At 36.4% G+C, this 24,077-nt stretch overlaps 1 protein-coding gene across 1 annotated transcript in view; it reads left to right on the forward strand.

Moving 5' to 3' along the window:
- Nucleotides 1-24,077, forward strand: part of eEF2 (eukaryotic translation elongation factor 2) — an 86,097-nt gene that overhangs the window by 56,249 nt on the left and 5,771 nt on the right. The window contains exons 8-13 of the mRNA XM_090373964.1: nt 604-799; nt 4,996-5,254; nt 5,393-5,644; nt 11,617-11,826; nt 22,042-22,224; nt 22,587-22,719. Of these exons, the coding sequence (XP_090230090.1) occupies nt 604-799; nt 4,996-5,254; nt 5,393-5,644; nt 11,617-11,826; nt 22,042-22,224; nt 22,587-22,719 (1,233 nt within the window). The remainder of the gene's footprint in view (nt 1-603; nt 800-4,995; nt 5,255-5,392; nt 5,645-11,616; nt 11,827-22,041; nt 22,225-22,586; nt 22,720-24,077) is intronic.

The raw sequence follows: 24,077 nt of genomic DNA on the forward strand, positions 1-24,077 counted from the left end.
AGCTAAAAACTTTGCATTCGCCTGAGCTGCAAAAACTTTTTAAACACATGGATTGGATACCCTTACCGATACTAATGACCTACAAAATCTCTATCGAAGTTGAATTAAACTAAGTATCATAACTAGGAATATAAAGCTACATCTAGAAAATAAATTAATATGCCAATTTAAGTCTGTAAAACAGCAAAAATTAAAAAAAAAAAAAAAATCTCTAATTGCCGGGCCCATAAAAACTTCGCCTGCACAAGGCTACTCTCATTCCCAGTTTGATATGTTTGCTGTCTCAATAATTGTACATTATATGCACTTGTAAAAATCCTTGCATAGCTTTCTGGGAGTGTTTTTTGGTATTAATGAAACTGTGATATGATAGGGAAATTTGTGGATACTCAAACCCCGAGGTGTATCTATTGTTTTCTGTTCCTAATCATGGCTGACTAGTACTACCATATAAACATGGTTTTTTGTTTTTTTAAACTTTCGTTCTTTTTCTCGGTTGAAGTAGAAATGATAAGACTACAATCGAGAAATTTAATTTGAAACAGGTCTTGTTGATAGTGAAATCCTTTGGAAACTTAATACATCCTGTGCTGTCTTTTATAGCCATCAAGAACTGTGACCATAATGGACCCCTCATGATGTACGTCTCAAAGATGGTTCCTACATCAGACAAGGGTCGATTTTATGCCTTTGGACGTGTTTTCTCAGGAACTGTTTCATCTGGTCAGAAAGTGAGAATTATGGGACCTAATTACACTCCTGGAAAGAAAGAAGATTTAGCAGAGAAAGCAATTCAGAGGTATGTGTTTGAAGTGAGAGTGGAGAATTTTTTTTTTTTTTGCTATTTGGGATTTTGTGTATTCAAGATGTTTCTTATCATGCGGCCATACTTTCAGAATCAATTTGACTTGAAACAAAAGTTCCTGTAATTATGTCCAATTCTGAATGATTATGGTATTTGTAGGGGTAAATAAAAATATGAATAACCAAACATTTTACTAGATATGTCTGTTTTTGCATATATATGCATACACATACCATTGAAAAAACAATGGCTATTTTTAAAAAAAAAGAGATTCACCTATAGCTCCTTGACTGATCAGAGTTGGACATTTGTATAAACATTTTTTTTTTTTTTTTCGTTGTTTGTAGGTCCTTAATCAATCCTAAAAGTGCCCACATTATCTGAAATGCCCTTTCTGTATGAAAAAGTGAAATGTAGTCTGGCTTATTTAATTGGACACACTATAAAAATAGTCCTGGGATTTTTTATTTTGAGTAGTACACCAGGGTGATTTCTAGATGTTAAACTGATATATTGTCAATCATTGTTTGAGTAGTTTCTAACCTTTTCTGGAGTACATACATAATAGTTTTATGTGTGGGCTCCTGAGGTGGCAGAAATTTTAAACAGGAATTTTTTTTTCCTTCTACAAATTGCTTCCCCATACTCCAAATGACATACCCACCCATTGTCATAGTGCTGTCTGTTTTGACACTAGGGCCTTCTGAATAGAGAAACTTATTTTATAACCACCCAGTACTGTCAAGGACATGGACACCAGGCTCATCTGGAGCAAAATACAAACAATGTAAAATATGCAGTCCCTGGCTTCAGTACTAAACTGGAAAGTTTTCCTCTCCAGGGGAAATAGCAAATGCCTTAGCCAAATCATTTGCCAGTATATCGGCAGTATCATCTACAGCCAAATCTTTCAGCAAATTAAAGAATCTGCAGAACAGCACAAGATCGATTTTTCTATGATAGTTTCACGCCCATACAACCAATCACATTAACAGAACTTTTGAGGTCTCTCAATAAAGCATCTAGTAGTGCTGTTGGCCCAAATGGGATCTACTATGTAAAATTAAAACAGCTAAACAACAGAGCAAAAAGAACATTGTTAAAATATTGCAATTGAATATTCTTAGAAAATACTTACCCAAATTCCTGGCATCACTCAATTGTTCTAGCCTTCCTAAAGTCAGGAAAGGATCATACCTTTCCATATAACTGCAGGCAGATTTCTCTGACCAGCTGTTTAGGCAGTCCCCAAAAAAAAAAAAAAAAATGGTTCACAGGTGGCTAACATGTTTCCTAGAAAACAGCTTGTTAAACAGTAACCAGTAAAGGTTTTGAAAGAATCAGTCCATGTCAGGCATGACAATAAAAGAAAAAAGAAACATCAGTAATGCCTTCATAAGGCATTACTGTTTCCTTCGTCGACAGCATCCTGTCATGATTAATCTATCAAGAAAGCCTTTGATACCACCTGGTGTATTTCAAGATCTTCATTCTTTTGGTTTGTGAAAGGTCAGTTAACCCAATTTATATAAAAGTTCCCTATGCTACAGAACAGTCCTAAATTATGAATACCATTGAAAGGCAACTTCAAATTTCCTAGCTAGAATAGAATCGTGGGCACAATGGAATGGTTATTCCCTGGCAGAAAAATCTACTGTAATTCATTTCTGTAAAATAAGTCTGATTCCTGTTGCCAACAATTTCCATCTATTGGGGTTATATTTAGATAAAACTTAATTTTGCTACTCATAGCTTATCTTTGGATGACTTGCCTTAAAGTTGATTTAATAGCTGTCCCCGCTATGTCCTGGGTGCTGAAAGAAGCTCCCTCCCACATATCTGTAGAATCTTAAGGTCATGCTTGGATCATGGATCACCTGTCTAAGACTGCTAGGAAAAGTTCTCTATTACATCTGAACACCATCCTGCATAGCACTCAAGTATTCCCTTCTGCTCCAGCTGGCAGTATCTGATCCTCAATATATCATGCTATACCATTTAACATAATGAAAACTGCCCCACAGGGCTTCAATTGCAAGAGCTTGTGCTCAGTTGAGACATTCAGATATCTTCCAAGACATTACTACTCCTGAACTTCCCTGGATTCATTTCTCACCTCTGTGACAATTTATTTATAAGATGAGGAAAGCCTTCCCTAGCAAGCAACTTTCAACAGCTACATAAAGCACATTCCTTGAAAAACTGAAAGTACATATCACTTGTGGCTCAAATTTGATTGTAAGTGCTGCAGCAGTATCTATACTGCTAGAATTTTTTGCAATAAAACTAGCTATAAATAACATAGTCATCATAACAAGCAATCTCTGATCCTTAAGTGCAGTCATTGCCATTCAATCTACTTTTTTTGCCCTCTCATCCCATTTCTTAAAAGAGATCTGATCTACATTGTATCACTCTCAAATAGCTGACCAGAAGGTTATCTTTTGCTGGATCCACGGCAGTGTTGGCATCCCATTTAACAATGTGCAGATGATGCTGATAAACATCTGACTCTGGATCTTCCTGTAAACTGAAAGTACCTACACTTGACTACACAATGGTCTTAACTCTGACACACTCAAATCAATAATAAACTGCTGCAGATTTAATAAAAAAAAAAGAATCAGCTGTGGGTGTCTAGTTTCAGGAGAAGCAGGCAAAAAAGTGATTCTGACAAGACTGCATTGGTCATTCCCATCCAACTCATCTGTATTTGCTTGTGTTAATAACATGGTGTTAGTAACACAAGCAAATGTGGCCCAAGAGGCCCTTGTGTCAAAACTCCCAAATGCAGGTTCTTTACTTTATTCTTTCCAAAGTAATGAGTTATCTTACCATGAACTGCTATCTTAGACTGTTTCAACTCTCCATCTGATCAATGATTGCCAGTATGGATTCTGTCAGTGCCCATCTACTGGTTAGGTGCCTCCATAGCCAGGTGGGAAGGAGCAGCAGTGCGTAGCACACGCTTCTTGATTAAACCGGGGTTCGAGCCCGTCACCACCAAATACGGAGGATGCGGAAAGGTCAGGGAATGACCACCGCATATCCCCGGAGCAATATGGCCTTAGTTGCTAATGCTCCTAAAAACCAAATAACAAACTAACAAACCAGTATGGATTCTGTCAGTGCCCATCTACTGGTTGGGTGCCTCCGTAGCCAGGTGGGCAGGAGCAGCATTGCGTGGCACACACTTCTTGATTAGACCGGGGTTCGGGCCTGTGGCCACCAAATACGGAGGGTGCGGAAAGGTCAGGGAATGACCACCGCATATCCCCGGAGCAATATGGCCTTAGTTGCTAATGCTCCTAAAAACCAAATAACAAACAAACGTCTACTGGTGATATGGGTTTATGTTACTCATCTTTGGGAAAAAACTTGATGGGTTGAAAAAGGTTGAAATAGATGCTGTTGTTGGTATTGGGTTTAACAACACAAAGGCTCTATCTTTTAACTTAACTAATTCTGCTATTTCTCCCACTGTTTTAGTTCTGATCAGGCATTGTAATGCTTAAATGACAATCACTTCTAATCAGTGTCCTTGTGCAGTTCACATTTTCATCAGTTTTTGTGGACCAGACAGCCTGCTTGTTTATAATCCTTTACGTTCTCTTTTCCTTCTAAAATCCTTTCATGCCATTCAAATGCGCAAGCTCTTGCCATTGTGTCTTCCTCATGAACTTGATGCAACAACTCATAACTTTCTGTTGGTGTTTTCTTTTAGTTTTGTTAAACATTTCAGGTTGATATGTTGTTTGATTCTTTTGTCTGTAAATTTTCTGCCCAATTGCAAAAACACAAGGCAATGAAAATGAAAGCCTGTCTCAATGAAAAGTGAATGAGTGAAGGCTGGAACACAACAGCAGACAACTAGGGAAAGGTTTCAGTTTAACTGCTATGCTTTTGTTTTACAGGTGGTGCTTGGTGTGTACTGGCTGCCTGCACAGTTTTGTTATTTAATAGCCACACCTTATATTTTCAAAACTGAAAGACCTTTATTTCTCTATTTATGAACTTTTCTAGCCATGTGTTGATCCCAAAGTATAAATTGAAAATTTATGTAAAAAAAAAGAATAGAATATTAAGATAAATAGGAATCAACTTTAAAACAAAAAAAAAAAAAAAGTTTGGGTTAGGTGACTACCAAATAACTGCTTTCTTTTTTCTCCCCCCCCCTCCTCCTCTTAAAGGACTGTTCTAATGATGGGCCGTTATGTTGAACCAATTGAAGATGTACCCTGTGGCAACATCTGTGGTCTTGTGGGAGTTGACCAATTTTTAGTGAAGACTGGTACCATTTCTACTTTCAAAGAGGCTCACAACATGAGAGTAATGAAATTCTCTGTAAGTCCTGTTGTTAGAGTTGCGGTAGAACCACAGAACCCTTCAGATCTTCCAAAATTAGTAGAAGGACTAAAGAGACTTGCCAAGTCAGATCCCATGGTTCAGGTATTTATTGAGAATTTGTCAATTTTTATATATAATTTTTTAATAAAGCATATAGCTAATTTGCTGTGGTTTATATCAATTATATTTGTAGCAAAGTTCCAAGGTAATTAACTATAAACATGCGAAATTATTTTTCAGTGTATTATTGAAGAATCTGGTGAACATATAGTTGCAGGAGCTGGAGAACTTCACCTTGAAATCTGCTTGAAAGATCTTGAAGAAGATCATGCTTGCATTCCAATTAAACAGTCTGACCCAGTTGTCTCATATCGTGAAAGCGTTTCAGAAGAGTCTGAAATTTTGTGCTTGTCAAAATCCCCAAATAAGCACAATCGTTTGTACATGAAAGCAATGCCAATGCCTGATGGCCTTCCAGAAGATATTGATAAAGTAAGTTAGTTGTAACTATGAAAAAACTGTTATATATAAATTCCTGTGTAGCATTTCTGAATATCAGAACTAATGTAATAGAATTTTTGTCAGAGAAAGCCTAATTGACATCAATATTATCACGATAGGCTTATTTATTTTCATTATGCTATTAGCATAATGAAAATAAATAAAATATAGACTTGGGTAAAATTTAGTACAATGTTTATAATTATTAGGTAGTCTGTTCTGCATAATATAAGTATTTAACTGATTTTAGAAGGGGTTTTTTTTGTAAAAGATTGTTTAAAGTAATTGATTGTGTAAGTTGACAGTGTCCCTTGGTCAGCTTCAGCCAAATCAGTGAACAGTGAGTGAGTGAGATAGATAGATTTGGGAATGTTGTTTGAACAATGCTGGTCACAGCTGCAGAACATTTGAATAAAATTTAAATCTATTAAAACCTTCAAATTTTTGATTTCTGTTAGTTGGCAGGTATGCACATACATAAAAAAAATTAATGAATAAAAAAAAACAAATTTCAGAAATAAAGTTGTTAATTGTGCAAATTTTAATAAAGTTGGCATAAATCCACAATCACTGGTCCACTGTTTTGATACTGCAATGTATGTAGATGATTCTGTATTGCATTACAATTATGTACAATTGCAGGTCAAAAGTAACTTGCTATAAGCTGTAAGGTGCCTCTGTAGCCGGGTGGGCAGGAGCAGCAGTGCGTAGCACATGCTTGATTAGACTGGGGTTCGAGCCCGTGACTACCAAATACGGAGGATGTGGAAAGGTCAGGGAATGACCACCGCATATCCCCAGAGCAATATGGCCTTAGTTGCTAATGCTCCTAAAAAAAAAAAAAAAAAACCAAGCTATAAGCTGAAACATCTTTATCTGATATATTGCAAACAATACTTTACACATAAAATACTATCACTTAATGTAAGAACTACTATAACACCCACTGCATCCCAGCTGGACAGTCTTTGTCATTATCATTTGTGCTATGTGCCTAGCATTATCATGGAAGCTTGATGTCCTGCTGATTCATTTAGTCTTTTGGTTTTCAGGGCTCGATTAAGCTTTTCCATGGACAACCAGGAATTTTGTTTGTTGTTAGCTGTTCCACTTTACATGAAACTAATAAAATTTATGCCATTTTGATCCCAGAAGGTGGCCACAAGTTTTGTTGATGATTTAGAAAATTGACTTGTTTACAGGTGATGTTGGCTGTGCCCATTTCATGGATTGTCATTTGGTTTGTGGGTCATAATGGAAGGGCCATGTTTCATGTGTGACAACCCCTTTAAAGTGCTCAGGAGACCCAGTACTAAATCTCTCCACAAGATCTTCACAGATCTCTCTTTTTACTTGCAGTCATCTCATGTGACAGCTTAGGCACCCACTAAGAACAGGCTTTTCTGTACCTCAGTCTGTTGATGAAGCCTTCATGTGTAGAATCACTGTCCTCCACACACTGGGTGGAAAAGACCCCAGTTTCAGTCATGTCAATGATGTGAGGAATTTATGGGCCTTCACAATGTGGCTCAGTTAGTTGGTATCAGGCAGGAATAGCATGGTTTTTTGTCCGGAAAACAGAAAATTGACCACAGAACACATGCAATTTCTTCCCTTTGACATTTTTGCAGCATCTATCATTTCAAATGAGTTGGTCAGTGAGTTCATTTTCACTGTTTGTGAGAGATTAGTATTAGCAATGGCCACATGATGCAGGGAAGCTTATGGCTTATGCTGCACCAGCTAAAAAAAGTAATAATTTTAAAATAAGAAAAAAAATAATAAGAAAAAAAGAAATAGACAACCTATGCATTTCCCTCCTCCCATTATCCAGCTGACCTTTGAATTTCTCCAAACTGTCAGCTTCTACCATCCATGTAGGTAACTTATTCCAGTAATTCATAACTCGCTGGCTAAAATAAAAAGGTTAGCCTTTTGGCTCTTGGTTTGTCCTTGACATTGAAATCACCTTCCTGGAGTCACCTGGACATTGCTTTGATCAATTGTGTGGTCCTCATAGATTGCCAAGAATTTTCATTGGATAGATGTGATGGAGAAATGGCCATCCATGTCTTCAGATCTATAAACACCAGAAAAATGATATTAGGTGTGTTAATGGGTAATCGATAATATATAATATTTCTCCCCCATCCTTATGCATGTGTATTTGTGAGTAAATGTTCATTACTTACTGACCTGCCTTTGTATCATAGAAGATTATGATTAAACACTGGAGTCAACACTTGAAGTGCTGTTGCAGGGTCAAAAAAACCATAATATTTGGTAATCCTCATTATCATTGCCAGGTTACTGTATTCTGAAAGGTTTTTACATCAGACTTAGTTGGGGTTGGGACAGCTTTTACAAGAAACTAGTATCAAAATTTAAATTTGTAAGAAGTATAGCCAGCAATCAAAAGCAGTTAATAATGGGTTATTTTCAATACAGATATAGGAAATGACTAGTTTATTAAATCTGATAGCAATTAATAAAAAGTTATCAAAATTCAATTTTTAGTATTAATGCATGAAAAATTTCTGCACAATTCTTTCAAAAACTCCAGTAATTCTTGTTTGTTTGTTGCCACAACAGCCAAAGTTGATTGGATGTTCTGAGGGTAGCAATGTTTCAAATGATGGGAAAGATAAAGCCTGCGATACAAACCTTAAATATCTTCGAGGGGTGTAAACTATAGAAGATTACTTAGTCTTAACTGTGTCTACAGTAATAAGAGTGTTGTCAATAAAATGGCTGAATTTTAACTCCTGGTTGAGACAACTAATGCTGATATAATAGGGGCTAACAGAAATGTAGTGCCACCTGAAAATTGGGGATGGCAAGTTCCACTACGGGATATATAATGTATTTAGGGAAGATAAATGGGATGGAGGGGGTCATGCTTCTTATCATTGTCAAATATCCTGAGCACGGAAAGATTTTACTGAGTGAAGTTACGCCTGCTACAATAGAATCTGTGTGGTGTGAATTAGTTGGAAGTAAAGGTATAATGAGAGTGAAAGTAATTGACAGATGTGGAATATAGTGAAGTTTGAGGAGTGCCTCTACATACAGGTGGAACGGGCAAGCAAATTGATTGGAATAAGTGTGGGGGGGGGAATTCGCCATGGGGGGAATCTTTCTAAATAAACTAGATGGTTATTATTTGTACTAGCATTAGAGAAAATGCTAGGGATGAGAATATCCTTGACTTCACCATTACTAATGACTCAGATGACATCACAGGGCATAAAGTGCAGAAACTTGTCTGGATGTGATCATGCACTAGTCAGTTGGAAGAAAGATGTTGCGGTAGTTAAAGGTATGGGTTTTAACTTCAGAAGAGGGGACTTTGACAGCTTGAGGTGCTATGGCATCTATGAATTGGGTGAATTGCTGAGTGAGGACAAATACATTTGAATTATGGAATAAGTACTTTTAAAATAAAAACCACAGAAGCCATGACTGTATGCAGTACCATTAAGAAAAAGATAGCATGGGATAGTTACAACTTGATGAAAGGTGCTGAAGCCTACAACAGGTACGAGTTGACCTGTAATGCAACCACAAATAAGGTGGAGGCCAAGAGAGCAAAGAATGGGGACAGGAAATTTGTCATGTATGCAAATACAGTGAAGAAGAAAGCTAATCAGATCAAACCATTGTACTGCATGTGGCAAAGTCTTGGATAACCCAGCCAATGCTGTGGATAAATTGAATAGGGACTTTTCCATCAGTCTTTACTGACGAAAGACCCTTCATACTGAGAAGAGGCTATGCAAGTGAGGCTGAGCCATGTGAAATTAGCGATTTCTTAATTTCAGATGAAAGTTTATTAGATAAACTTTGAGCATAAAGGCAAGTAAGCTTCTGGATTTGATGGCATGTAGTTTTGAGGGAAATTGGCGGGGAGTGTATTGGACCATTGAGGTTAATTATGATGGCATCTTTGGACTTGTTTCTTTTGGATTGGAGTAGTGCAAATATATAATAGCAATTCTGAGCGTGGAATTGGTAACTACAGAATAGTTTGTTTGAGTTTAATAGTAGCAAAAATCTTAGAAGCAATGATTGAGTGCAATCCAGGGACATTTAGATAGATATGGCATTCTGAAGGACACACACAAAACATGGTTTTGTTAAGGGGAAATCATGTCAACTTTTGACACAGTTAAACAAAAATGGCATTGAAGGGATAGAAGGCATGAATGCAATCCTTCAGTCTGACTTGAACAGACTTCTGGGACGTGGTGGCATGTTTTAATGCAGCTAAATGCAAGGTCTTACACTTGAATAGTGACCCCAAAATAAATGACCCACTTGGTGGGGTTGAATTAAGCAGTAGAGGAAGAAAGCAATATTTGAGTTATGATATGGGCAGATTGAAGTTTTCTGAATAATGTAAAGAGGCACCCGAGAAATCCCGCTGTATAAGGCAATTGTAAGACCACATTTGGAATAGTGCATTCAAGCATGGCGACTCACCTGATAAGACATTCAGCTTCTTGAAATGGTCCAAAGACAGGCAACTTGAATGGTGAGATCGGTAAAAGGACGACCATACAAGGAAAGACATTATGGGCTACAGCGCTTGGCAACCAGGCACAAATATTGCTTTCTTCCTCTACTGTTTAATTCAACCCCACCAAGTGTATCATTTATTTTGGGGTCACTATTCAAGTGTAAGACCTTGCATTTAGCTGCATTATAACATGCCACCACTTCCCAGAAGTCTGTTCAAGTCAGACTGAAGGATTGCATTCATGCCTTCTATTCCTTCAATGCCATTTTTGTTTCCTACCTCCAGCTCATGAATAACTGTGTCAAAATATCCTACTAAGTTAGTTAACATGATTTTCCCTGATTGAGGGTGGAATTTTCACTGCTATAAAGAATTCCAGAGCTAGGGGCCATAAATTCAAATTAGGGTTAAGGTTTAGATTAGATTGTCTGAAGTTTCCTTTTTTTATCAGATGAGTAGTTGAAGCTGACATTGACAGCTTTAAATTTGAAATTTGAGTTGAACCAGCTCAACCAGTTCAAATTCAAATTTCATCCAGTTGACCTCTGAATAGTTCATCTGTATGATATGGTATAAAATAAAGTTAAATATTAAAAACAAAAAATTATAAAAATTTATATCTATATTTCTGAATGTGTGGTTTACCGAAATTTTGTCTCATATTTTATAAATGAAATAAAATAAACTCTTAAATTGATAATATCTGGGAAAAAAATCAATTTCCTTTTACTCTTTCTGTTGTCATTTATTTATTGACTTTAAAGTTGATATTTAAGTAAAAGCAAATATTTCTACTCCTGTGTGATAGAAAAGTATGGCAGAAACTTTTTTGAACAAATAATGATTAGTTTAGAATTAACTTTGGGTAATATTCGTCAGAAAAAAATCAGTACAACAAAATGACTTGTTCTCTCAAGAAGTTTTTTTTATTGTATAATAATTTTAACTGGTATACAGATTCATAATTTTAAGATGTCTGTGAGGATGGGGTATAAATGAAGAATAAGAGTTTCAGTTGATCCACTTAAGAAATCAGAACTGCAGTTCAAGCATTGAATGCCAGTTATAGAAACTGTATTTTGCTCTAGTTTAAAGTTGTAGAGTTTTTAGGAGCAGTCATCTTTCTAAGATAACCATCATTAGTTTCTGGGAAAATGAGTTGTGTATGACAAATGTGCAAGTATAAGGGCATTTGAATGTCTCTTCCTGACTATTGTGTTTAATTCCAGGTCATATGGGTTTTTGGCTTCTGTCATTTACATTTTATATAAAACATTCTTGTACTTGTCATTATACATGTATTTTTCATTCAGGGGTGATTTGCATTGTAAACTGTGTGGTAATCAGGACTGGTCACTGAATTTTTAATTAAATAATACAAGAGTTAACATTTTACTATTGTAACTGGTTCAGATTCGAAATGTATTTCTTAATTCTTGTTTAGGGCACTGTTAATCCAAAAGATGATTTTAAGGCACGTGCACGCTACTTGTCTGATAAGTACGATTGGGATGCAACAGAGGCACGTAAAATCTGGTGTTTTGGTCCAGAAGGTACTGGCCCAAATTTGTTAGTGGACGTTACCAAAGGTGTACAGTATTTGAATGAAATAAAGGACAGTGTCATTGCTGGTTTTCAGTGGGCAACCAAAGAGGTAAGTTGCAGATTATTTTTCTTGATTGATTGTAGCAAATATGCATTTATTTCCTGTTTTTTTTTTTTTTTTAAATACTTATATTGGTGCTTAAGTTACAATCAGTATATGATTGTTTATTGAGATGGACTTCGAAGCTATTATTCAGTGGCCATTTGTTCATGTTTTATCTAAATTTGATGTTTTTGTGTTTATAAATGGGGAGATCAGATAATAGTGCCAGAGAAAAATCTAAAATTAAGTGTTTAAGGATACATGACTTACTGTGTTCCCTAATATATTATTAATATAGTGTAACCTCTATATAACACTGGTGTTGGGTAATAACTGAGTATGAAGACTAAGAAAACAAACGATTAAAGGTTATATCATTTCCTTTACATTCTACTAATACACAATGCTGTTATAGACTTATATTTTACAGATCTGTTCTGAAATAGTCATGTAATTTAGTTTGCTGGAACCGATGACAGCATCCCCCCCCCCAAAAAAAAAAAAAAAAAAACACAATTCTTAACAGTGGTCAGGTGCAATAAATGAATATGCTCATTATTGCTCTTATGTTCTAACAACTCATTAATATTTTCAAAGACTTTGTTAATTTATGGTTCTTTTTTCTTTTTCGTGGACTAATTTTATTAGTGGAGTCCCACAGGGTTCAGTGTTGGGTCCTCTGTTGTTTTGTATATTTATCAATGATATTGATGAAGGTATATCAGGCTTAGTGTCGAAGTTTGCAGATGATACAAACGTTGGCAGGGTTGTTAATGGCAGTGTGCTACTGCAACAGGATCTAGATAATTTGGGCAGGTGGGCTAAGATGTGGAAACTGAAGTTTAACCCTGACAAATGCAAAGTACTGAATATGGGTAGAAGTAACCCCAGAGAAATGTACCAACTGTGTGGTACTACACTTAAGGTGATAGAAAATGAAAAAGACCTGGGAGTAATTGTGCAGTCAAATATGAAGTTTTCTGAGCAATACAGACAGGCTGCCAGGGCAGGTCATGGGGTTTTGTCAATGATATATAGGAATTTTTCTAGCAGGAAAAAGGAGGTGAATGTCCGTCTGTATAAGGCAATGGTCGGGCTATGCCTTGAGTACTGCGTACAGGTCTGGAGGCCTCATTTTAGGAAGGGTGTAGATTTGCTTGAGTGTGTACAGAGAAGGGCAACAAGATTGGTGAGGGCGATGAAGGGAACCTCTTACCAAGAGAGGCCTAAGTTCTGCAAATTGCAGTGGCTGGAGACTAGGCACCTGCGCAGTGATCTGATTGAGGTGTATAAGGCCTTGAATGGATTGAGCACGCTGAATTCTGATGGGATCCTTCCACTTATTCAGATTACGAACCTAAGGGGGCATAAATTCAAATTAAGAAAAGACATGTAGAATAGATGTGCAGAAATTTGCCTTAAGCCAGCCGGTGGTTAATTGCTGGAACAAACTTCCATCTGTCATTGTGGAAGTTTAAGTTAAATAAATTTAAGGAGGAACTGGACAGGCATTTGGAGGGAATGGTGTGTGTGTTTTTTTTTTTTTTTTTGGCTGATGCTGCATAAGCTCATACACTTGCTTTCTTGCATCACATACAGCTACTACTACTTACATGAGTAATCCATCTTCTGATTCACTCCCCATATCACTGGCCTTCTGTTTGTTGGTTGTCTTCCCATTGTTTGCAGAGGCTATGATTTCTTCCTTGCTCACTTAATGTGCAACCAGAGCTTCTGCATCCCCCTCAATCAATGCATCAAAATCATTTGCTCCAAAACTGCCACCAAGCAGCCTTTGCTTCTTATTTTGAAAATGTTGCTAATTCAAAGTTGTTATTAGTGATCTTGGCTTTTCCAGCAGTTTTCAATTGCTGTTGAACTTGCTTTCTCCAATGATAATCCATGTATTATATTCATCTAGTAAAGCCACTGCATACATATTGTATGTAGTGGCTTTCAGTGTTAGTGTCTTCAGAAATTCTAAATTCTTGAACTTTAATTTCTGAGTTGACAACACCAGCAAGTAGCTCATCGTGATGGGTAGGCTTTGAAGGCTCGAATAATGCCCTGATCCATGGGCTGAATTAGTGCAGTCGTGTTCCTTGGTAAAAGTGAGATTCTGAGCTTGCCATCTTTTGCTTTCAGGACATCAGCCGAGGGATGAACTTAGCTCTGATCCAACAGTAACATAGTGGTAAAGCGTTTAGGGTAAGGTGTCACCTGTGGTCTCCCACAACTGCACCATCTGTAAATGCCAGAAATGTGTGGCATGTTGTATGTGTATAGTATTATGTTGGACTCTGTTGTTTCTCTGGGGCTTCTTGGCTGCAGGGCCCTTAATGGGACCCTATGTTGTCTGCCACCACCACTGGGTGGTGAGCCAGGCAGACCTCTTCCAGGGTTGCTTGAGCTTCCTTGCTCAAGTAACAGCCTTTACTTCAAGATTTTTGAAGTACAGGCTCTGTTACTAACGGTACAAACTCACTTCCAAACAATGAAACAAAAATATCATGCACCACATTGTGAGTTATTTTTATAAATCACAGGTAGAGATTTTGTCAACATGCTTGAAAGACCAGGTACTTTGACTCGTACACTGATGCACAATGGATTTATCTTGTGATTTTAAGTCTTGTGTGTACACATGCATGTCTGCCTTGTTGGTGCCTTTTGATATCCATTGACTACATCTGTGAATTCACCATCTTGAATCACATTGCACAGAAATTCAGGGAATGCTTCTGCTGCTGTAATGTCACCAGATGCAGATTTGTCTACAAGATTAACCTGAATTATTCACTGACTAGCCTTCTATCTCCAAAACCACCCTTCAGAAGCTTTAAATGTATCATCTCCACCAAGTGTGAAATTTAAGCACCCATGCTTTAAAAATTTACCCCATTTATTGGTACTCCTTCATTGTTCCTTCTGGAATTTCGCACTTGTGAAATATACTGCATTTTGTTTTGCCACTCTTTCGATAGTGTTTAACTTTTCTTCAACTGTGTAATTTTTTTATTTTGGTGGCCATTACTTCAGTCCTGCTTAATTACTAATTTTGCCATGTATTTCTGATGTCTTAATTTTCAGTGATTTTGAGAAAACTAAATCAAAACCAGTGTCCAACCTATCATAGTGCCAAAGTGAAGTCACATGATTTCTCCATTAATCACTTGTCAGTCCATATATATTTTTGTCTAGTTTAGCCCCTGTAGCAGTTTTTTTCTATCCAAGTGTAACTTCTAATCAGAAAGGGTGTCATGTGTTGCTGTTTTAAAAAATTTACTTTAATGTAACACACTGGGTGAACGGTGGCTGCATTTCCCCTCTAGGGGCAGCTGTCTGTAATTTAATGCTCCAATAAGATACTTTTATTGCACCTTTAGTTGAGGGAAGAAACTAATGTCAACAGTCATGTCTTTGACAAGTTCTGTTGTTTAAAAAAATTACTCTGCAACTGAATACTGAATATATCAAAGCGAATATACAGCCAAATTTTAATTTCCCCTCTTGGAAATATGGCAGTAGCTTGTACCGTAGATGTGAGTATATACAGTTAATTTTTTTCAGTTTCCAATATGAAGTTGCTAGTTCTTTGAACACTACTTTTTTCATAATTTGTTTTGGGGAACATGATTTGGAGAGGTGTGTTATATCAGGGTTGCACTATATAATGTGGCAAGAGATTGATCCCCCATGACAACAGTATAGCGTGTTTGGCACGTGTTACTCATTTGGTGAGGTAGTAGTAGTGGAGACATTTGATGCAAGAAAGCAAGCTTCTGTATCATCAGCAAATTTTAAAAAAAAGAAAAAAAAATTACGCATCCTCAATGTTTGTCCAGTTCCTTGAATTTATTTAAGCTATCAACTCCTGCAATGACAGATGGAAGTTTTGTTCCAGCAGTCAACTACCTGCTGGTTAAAGGGAAAATTTCCACATCTATAACTGTCTTTCCTCAGTTTGTATTTGTAATCCAAGCAAAAGGAAGAATCCTGTCAGTATTGAGCCTTATACACCTCACAGGTGCCTAGTCTCCAGATGCTGCAATTACTCAGTGTGGCCTGACAATTGCCTTATACAAAGGGATAATCACTTTTTTTTCTTACTAGCAAAATTCCTATATATCATTGACGATATCCAATGACCTGCTCTGGCAACTGTCTGCACTGCTCAGAAAATTTCATATCTGACTGCACAACTACTCCCAGGTTTTTAATTTTTCTACTACCGTATGTGTAGTACCAGACAGTTGGTATGTTTCTCTGGGGTTACTTCTACCCATATGCAGTACTTTGCATTGTCAATGTTAAACTTAGTTGCCACTTCTCAGCCCATCTGCCCAACTTTTCTGGATCTTATTGCAGCAGCACACACCATCATTAACAACCCTGCCAACCTTTGTGTCATCTGCAAACTTCAACTTTAAGCTTGATATACCTTCATCAATGAAGGGGTTTAATAAATGTACACCGAAATTGAGAGACTTCTAGATGAATAGAAAACTCACTAAACCTTTATTATGGGGGACTTCAATGTCATGTTTGGAAAGAGACAAAACAGTGCATAAAGGGAAATTTTTGAATTGGTGAAAGACTTGTGAAATTTGCAGTATCTTGAGGAAGAGTCCAAAGGATTACCAACTAATGAAATAGACTTCATCCTCACTAACAGAAATATCGTGAGTGATGTTACCGTCCTGAACAAAGTAAATGTTGGAAGTGATCACAGAATGGTAAGATGCACACTTGATATAGATAAAAGGAAAAAACTGACGAGACTGAGGACATAGACTTTAACACAAGAAAAGTGGAACAAGCATTAAGGGAAAACAAAGGACTTAAATCAGCAGTCATGAGCAGTAATACTGAAACTGAAGAATAGCAATGGAATAAAGAGCAAGGGAATGAGGCCAGCAGTGGGGAAGATGGATCACAAATTAGCAACACCACACCTGATATCCTTCCTGATGTGTTAGAACATGCATTGAAGAATCAGAAAGCTATGGGTGAAGATGAAGTTACGTTAGAGTTATTAAAATTGACAGGAAGAGAAATGACACAAACTGGCAAAGACTTTGCAAAATATATTAGGAAAGGCATGTGGTGCCTATGGAGTGGAATAATGCAATCATAATTTTGCTGCATACGAAAGGAGATAAATCAGAAATTGGAAATAATAGACCAATTAGCTTGTTGTCCCACATCTACTACAAGTTGTTCACCAGGGTCATTACTAACAGATTAGAAAGAATACTTGATGAGAATCAACCAAAAGAGCAAGCTGTCTTTAGGAAAGGATTCTCAGCTGTGCATCACCTTTACATAATATCGCAGCTAATGGAGAAAGCAAATGAATATAAAACACCATTATGCCTGTCATTTGTGAATTATGAAAAGGCATTTGACTCCATACAGCATAAGGCAATGTTTTGGGCACTAGAAAGAAAGGCACAGATACCCTATACATTGTTTTTTTTTTTTTTTTTTTGTTTTAGGAGCATTAGCAACTAAGGCCATATTGCTCCGGGGATATGCAGTGGTCATGCCCTGACCTTTCTGTATCCTCCGTATTTGGTGATCACGGGCTCTAACTCCGGTCTAATCAAGAAGGGTGTGCTATGCACTGTTGCTCCTGCCCACCTGGCTACGGAGGTGCCCCTATACATTATGATACTGAAGAAAATATATGAGAACGCTATCTTCTTTGATAGACTGACTTTATTAGACTGTAGAAATTGGAGCAGTGTGGCATTAAGGGCAAATTACTGCTATGGATAAAGGGATGGTTGAGTGCCAGAAGATAGCGGTTATCAATGGACACTGCTCTTTGTGGACTAATGCTTTTAGTTGATGTCCCATGGTTCACTTCTGTGCCCATTGTTGTTTTCTGTACTTATCAATGATATTGATGAAGATATATCAGCCTTATGAGAATGCTACCTCCTTTATTAGACTAGACAGACTAGCAAATCTAAAATTGAGAGAGGAGTTTGACAAGGAGAATCTCTGAAGTTGTTTACTGCTGCCCTTGAAGAATCTTTCAGAAGATTTGACTGGTCTCAAGAGTAGTCCATGTGAATGGAGAGTACCTAAACCATTTAAGATTTGCAGATGACATAGTGATCATAAGCCATGATCCCAGAGGTCTTAATCAGTTATGCAGCTTATTAAGGATTTCAGACTAAAGATGAATGACTAAAACAAAAGTAATGATGAACAAGTATGCTACAGAAACAAATATAATCATTGAAGGAGTAGTAATTGAAAATGTGGATTCATATACTTATCTGGACACGTCATTAGCTGTAATAATGATAAATGGCTGGAAATCAAGAGAAGGATAAATTTTAAATGGAAAGCATTTAGGAAATATGGTCACATACTGAGGAGCAATGTCTGAAATGTAAAATAATGAACCAATATATATTCCCTACCATGACTTATGGAAGTGAAACTTCGGCACTCACCAAAAGAATGGAAGAGAAGCTGAAAACTACACAGTGAAGAATGGAACAAATTATATTAGGCAGCAAACACAAATTCTTATCAAAATTAAAGAACTGAAATGGACTTGGGCAGGATACAGCTCGAAGATATGACAGATGGACTAAGAAAATAATGGGATCCAAGAGGAGATAGAATAAAACCTGAAAGACAACGGAGATGGAAAGATGAAATTCAAGAGTTTATGGGTAGTAAATGAATGGCCATTGCATAAAACAAGAAACTGGAAAGTTCTTGATGGTGATGACTTTCATCAATATCATTGATAAACAACAGTGGGCCCAACACAGAACCCCAGGGGACTCCACCAATAACATTAGTCCCTGAAGAGCAGTGTCCATTGACTACCAATTTGTCTTCTCCCACTAAACCACCCTTTTATCCATTGTAGCAACTTGCCCTTAATACCATACTGCTCCAATTTGTACAGTAGTCTTCCATGTGCAAAAGTGTTAAAAGCTTTCCTGAAATCCAAGTATAGGATATTAAAATTATTTTTTGTAACCACATACTATCTAATTCAAATTTGTCAGACAAGACTTTCCCTCAACAAATCCATGCTGTGTCTGAATTATTACTGCAGTCTTGTCTAAATTATTCTGCAATGCATCTTTAATAATTATGGCTAAGGGTTTGCTTACTTCCTTTGCCACCTCCTTTAATATAACTGGATAGATCCCATCCACCCCAGGTGTTTTTCTTATGTTTAACTTCAACAGTTTCTCCTCCACTTTAAGCACTGTTACAGTTTGAACTTCTGGAATTCTCCTCCCTTAACTCATGTGTGAATGTAGATGCAAAATACTCATTTAGATTTAGCTGTCTGAGCAGGATCATCATCAGTCGAACCATTGATATCAAGTGGACCAATCTGATTCATCCCCTTCTAGAGTTTATATAATTAAAGAAGTCCTTCCTGTTTTTTTTTTTTTTTTTTTAGCATCCTTAGTTGGTCCCATCTGTGTAGAATTTAAACTGTCTGAGACCACTGTAGTCGCCTTTATAGAAGCAAAAACCCTTCCTTTTACCCCTGATGGTAATTATATCTTTAAATAAATCCCTAATCAGTACACAGTGGTCACTGCCACCTAGTGGTTCCTTTATTTGCAAATTATTTATGCACAAATAATCACTGCTGATAACCAGATCAAGAGCATTACTCTCTGGTTGCCACTCGAACACACTGCTGCAGAAAACAATCATCCAATTAATCCACAAGTTCCAGTCACTATCTGGGAAGTTAAACTCCCCCATTATAAGACAATCTGATTTACTGGCCCACTATTTCTCTGTGCAATTGCTCATACTTATTAGAGCCATTAGGCCTATAACACACACCTACTTTCATTTTTGCTTTCCCCATACTTATGTCAACTGGATGCACTTCCTTAGATTTAGTTGCTTAACTAATAGCATAACCCCTCCTCCCTTTCTACCCTGTCTGTCCTTTCTGTACACATGTACTCCCCAAATTCCAATTCTGCACTGCTTATATCTGTGAGACACTCTGATATCCACCTTTGATGTCTTGACCAGCACTTAATTCATCAAATTTATTTCTTATACTCCTAGCATTTGTGTACATGCAACCTATTCTTTACTGTTGGTTGCTCTAACACAACCAATCTATTTATTTGTTCCATGATAATGTGAAGTTCTGAAGTGAATCTCAGATGCTGAAGTTACTCACCCTAGGACAAAAAATGTATTTCTTAGTAAAACAATTCTGATTTTTTTTTTTTTTTTTTATTATAACTTTCAAGGAAATTTTGAAGGATGAGCTGTAGTAGTAGACAGCCATGGGTGGTAATTCTCCCCGGAAATAATCTACACTACCTGCCTGCCTATAGTAATGTTACTAACTGGCTCAGCTGTGCTCACTGCTTGGTCATCCTAAAGCTGAGCTAATAAAGGAAATTTGACTTTCTTAAATCAAATATGTAGCAATTGGTTTACTGTCACTGGTAAATCAAGCAAAGGAGCAGTATGTGCATCTTTATTTCTATTGGAAATTGTTGTTAAAATGTATATTGATGGTGACTTAAATATTTGGTTGTCTAAGAATGTTACATTTTATTTTCATTATGAAAGGGAAGTTAAAATTCAACCTTAAATTGGCTATGTGATTGCAATAGAATTTATTAGCTGTCATTAGTAAATTGAGTGAAGGAGCATTGTATGCATATTTTTTGTAAAAAAATACACAGTGAAGGTGACTAGTTCATTAGTGTGAACATGATGGCTCTTTAAACTATCTTTCAGTTCATTAAAAGAGGATGTGTCAGTTTAAAGAAAAATCAGTATTGCCACCTTTGACTATACTTGATAAGCACAAACATTGCAGATATGCATTATGGATGTGACATTTCACTGCTAGCATATTTAGGTGATTGACAGCATTTGGCCAGTCAAAGGTTACTGGAAAATATCAAAGGTGCATAACTTCACTTTCTGAAATACAAGTGGCCCACACAACTCTTGACAGCATGTTCATTGTTAAGTCATATTACCCCAGGGGCTCACATCTGGTGAGTATTTTCTTGGCACACTCAGGGTCCTGAGCTGGATATCATCATTCTTTTTCTCTCTCTGTGTAACTTGATTTTTTTTTTTTTTTTTTTTTTTTTTTGCTGGTGCAGCATAAGCCTCAGACTTCCTTGCACCATATGACTAATAATAATAGTAGCTTGACTTTTTTGAGAAAAAAAATAGCATAAAAAAGAATTACACAACTGATTTTAAAAACTCAGAAAAGAAGATAAGCATGCATCTGGTTTAAATTTCACTTTTATGCTAGAAATTGGCCTGATTTTGGCATGAGAGGAACCTATAGTTCATATTTGCTGCCATTTACTGTAAGTAAGGAGGGAAGTTAGTGAGCTCCTCATTAATCCATTATAAATTTATTTTATAAAAGTGGAATTATTTGTAATTTTTATTACAAGCACTACATAAAATACTTTGTGGGTCAGTGGTGGGGGTGTTCCAGTAGCTTTTTAATCTGCTTGTACCCTCTGCTCAGGAAAAGCTTGCCATAACATTTCATTCTAGCTAAAGTTGAAAGTTCAACCTTACTATACTAAAGTATTATGTGATAAAATGGTAGTATATCCCAACTACACAGCAGTATTGGTTCAGTGAAAGAATTATGCATACTGTTTGGAATTCATAGCATGCTATGTTTGATGTGTAAGCAACTATTCTTCTCTCATTGGTATTTGTAACAAGATTTAAATTCTTGCATTTATAAGCAAGAAAATAAAGTATTGTTTTCTTAATTTTGAAAGAAATAGCACATAGTATATATGTTATGTGTCTTATATAAAAGATAAATAGTATATATAACACTGCATTGGGTGTGCCAAAAACTAACCAGTGGACATACCATTGCATTGTGTGCTATTGTAAGACAATTTTGTCAATAAAATTAAAATTGCCAAAACCATAACTCTGCAGAATGATTTTTGTACTGTTCCGATATTGATCTTTTTTTTTTTTTTTAACAGCTACAGTTTTCCAATTAAATAATAATGATGTATGTTGAAATCGAGGACCATAACTGGTGGCATATTAATATTCACATTAGCATAATTCTAATAGATATTTACTAGTTAAGTTGTGATAAACTGAGTTCATCAGCATGTCTGCTGCTGGATAGTAATGATCAATTCATTTGTTTAAAAACCATTCATTTGATGAAACTTAATATTTCAGAGTGTCTTGTGTGAAGAAAACATGAGAGGTGTTCGTTTTAATATTTATGATGTCACGTTGCATGCTGATGCAATTCATAGAGGTGGCGGCCAGATAATTCCAACTGCTAGAAGGTGTCTCTATGCTTGTGTACTTACTGCACAACCACGTGTTTTGGAACCAGTATATCTAGTTGAAACGCAGGTAGGTTTCTATAATTTAATCGCTGGCTTAGTTTGTTTAGATGATTTTAAGTGTTTTGGCTTTTATTAGCTAATAAGGGAACACAAATAGGCATTGTCTGCTATGGTGTTGATATCTTACCTGTAGTCAAATATGCTTTTATGTCAAAGTAATCCAGTTATGTTGCATTTTACAAAAAGTAATTTCTCAATTGGGATTCTTGTAGAAAATCTTATTGTCAAGTTTTCTTGCTTGACTTGTTGATGAGCTGTAAATGATTTAAAACTACTCCATCTTAAAATTTAATATTTATCTTAGTTTATTAGCATGCAGAATAATAAATAACTAGATTTTCACTTTATCTCATTTTGTTTTCTTCCAAGTGTCCTGAAAGTGCTGTAGGGGGTATTTATGGAGTGTTGAATCGCAGAAGGGGCCATGTAATAGAAGAAGGGCAGATTGCTGGAACACCGATGTTCATTGTTAAGTCATATTTGCCTGTAATGGAATCTTTTGGTGAGTATTTTGTATTGTTTCAAATATTTTTACAATGAAGGTTTTAAACTAAAAAGATTACACACCAGTCTACCAGCCTTTGATCCACAAAGGTTGAGTCATTAAATCCCAGATCCTTTGGGTTAACTGTATCTCCAGGCTGAACTAGCCCACATCAGAAGTACTATTCATTCATAATGGGTACCCTTCGTTAGGAGGATAGTGGCTCTCGCCTTTGAAAACCATCTTGTCAACTCTTATCAACTTACCATTCATCAGCTATCCCTTTCATCCCTAGAATAATGATAAACCCACTCTGTTAGCCAGAAAGCACAAAATCAAACAAGTTTCCCTGCTTCCAGAAACAATCTGCAACGCCTCAAACTATTCTTTCTTCTCCCCATCCACGGAAAGCAAAATTAAGTACTGTATCATTAATTTTGCATTTACAAAGGGGTTTATGTAGATTAGTCAGTTATTCAAAGGGATCCATGAACACTCAAGTGACGTGCGTCTTGGAAAAGTTGTATTCTGTTCCAACTGTACATTCTGTTGAAATGTCGTACATTGTTGGAACTTTGAAATTGCAATTTCCAGTGATCAGCATGGGTTAAGGACACTTAAAGAATTTTTCTTTTCTTTTTTTTTTTTTTTTTGGCTCTCTCCAGTTCCATCAGAACCAGAGGGCTTCTGATTACATGCCAAGACTTCCTTGTACTATAAGTCTATTACTGTTCACCTCCTGAGAAATAATTCTTTGAATCATTTGCCTACCACTGAAATACAGTCTAACTTGGTTATAACGAGCATCGAGGGACCGACAACTTACTTGTCATCAGTGATGAGTTAAATGTGCCTCCTGTTTTTTTTTAAATTCTCAGTAACTTGATAAAAATATAGATTCAAAAAAAGAGAAATATTAGAGAGAAAAAAAAATAATACAGTATTAGTGTATATCTACATGTTATTTGTATTAATATGCTTGTATTCGGTTTTTAAATCTATCCAGCCAACGGTTTTTACATACAAAACCGTCACTCCAACATCTGATTGTCTATTGAAAATCCAGTACATTTTTTGTGTAATGAAGCAATGCTTCATCTGTGTTTGTAACCTCACGTTTTTTTATTGGTTATGTGCTTTTTCCAGTGAGGTGATTCAATGTCAAGTGGCCTAATTTTGAAGATGGTTCCCGCTTGACCATCTTCAATTTTGTTGAAATTTAGTGTAGATGTTTAAACAGGTTTCCAAAGAAACTACTGCAAAAATTCAGTTCAAAATATAGTGTGCTCGAGGCACTAGCACCTTTTTTGTGGCTGTCCCTTGTGTTATGCAGAGCAAATCACAAATTTTCCAAGTTAAGTGTTACTGTTGCACAA

This window comes from Mastigoproctus giganteus, chromosome 5 (genome assembly GCF_048544385.1).
Source record: "Mastigoproctus giganteus isolate SK-2022 chromosome 5, ASM4854438v1, whole genome shotgun sequence".
Lineage (NCBI taxonomy): Eukaryota > Metazoa > Arthropoda > Arachnida > Uropygi > Thelyphonidae > Mastigoproctus > Mastigoproctus giganteus.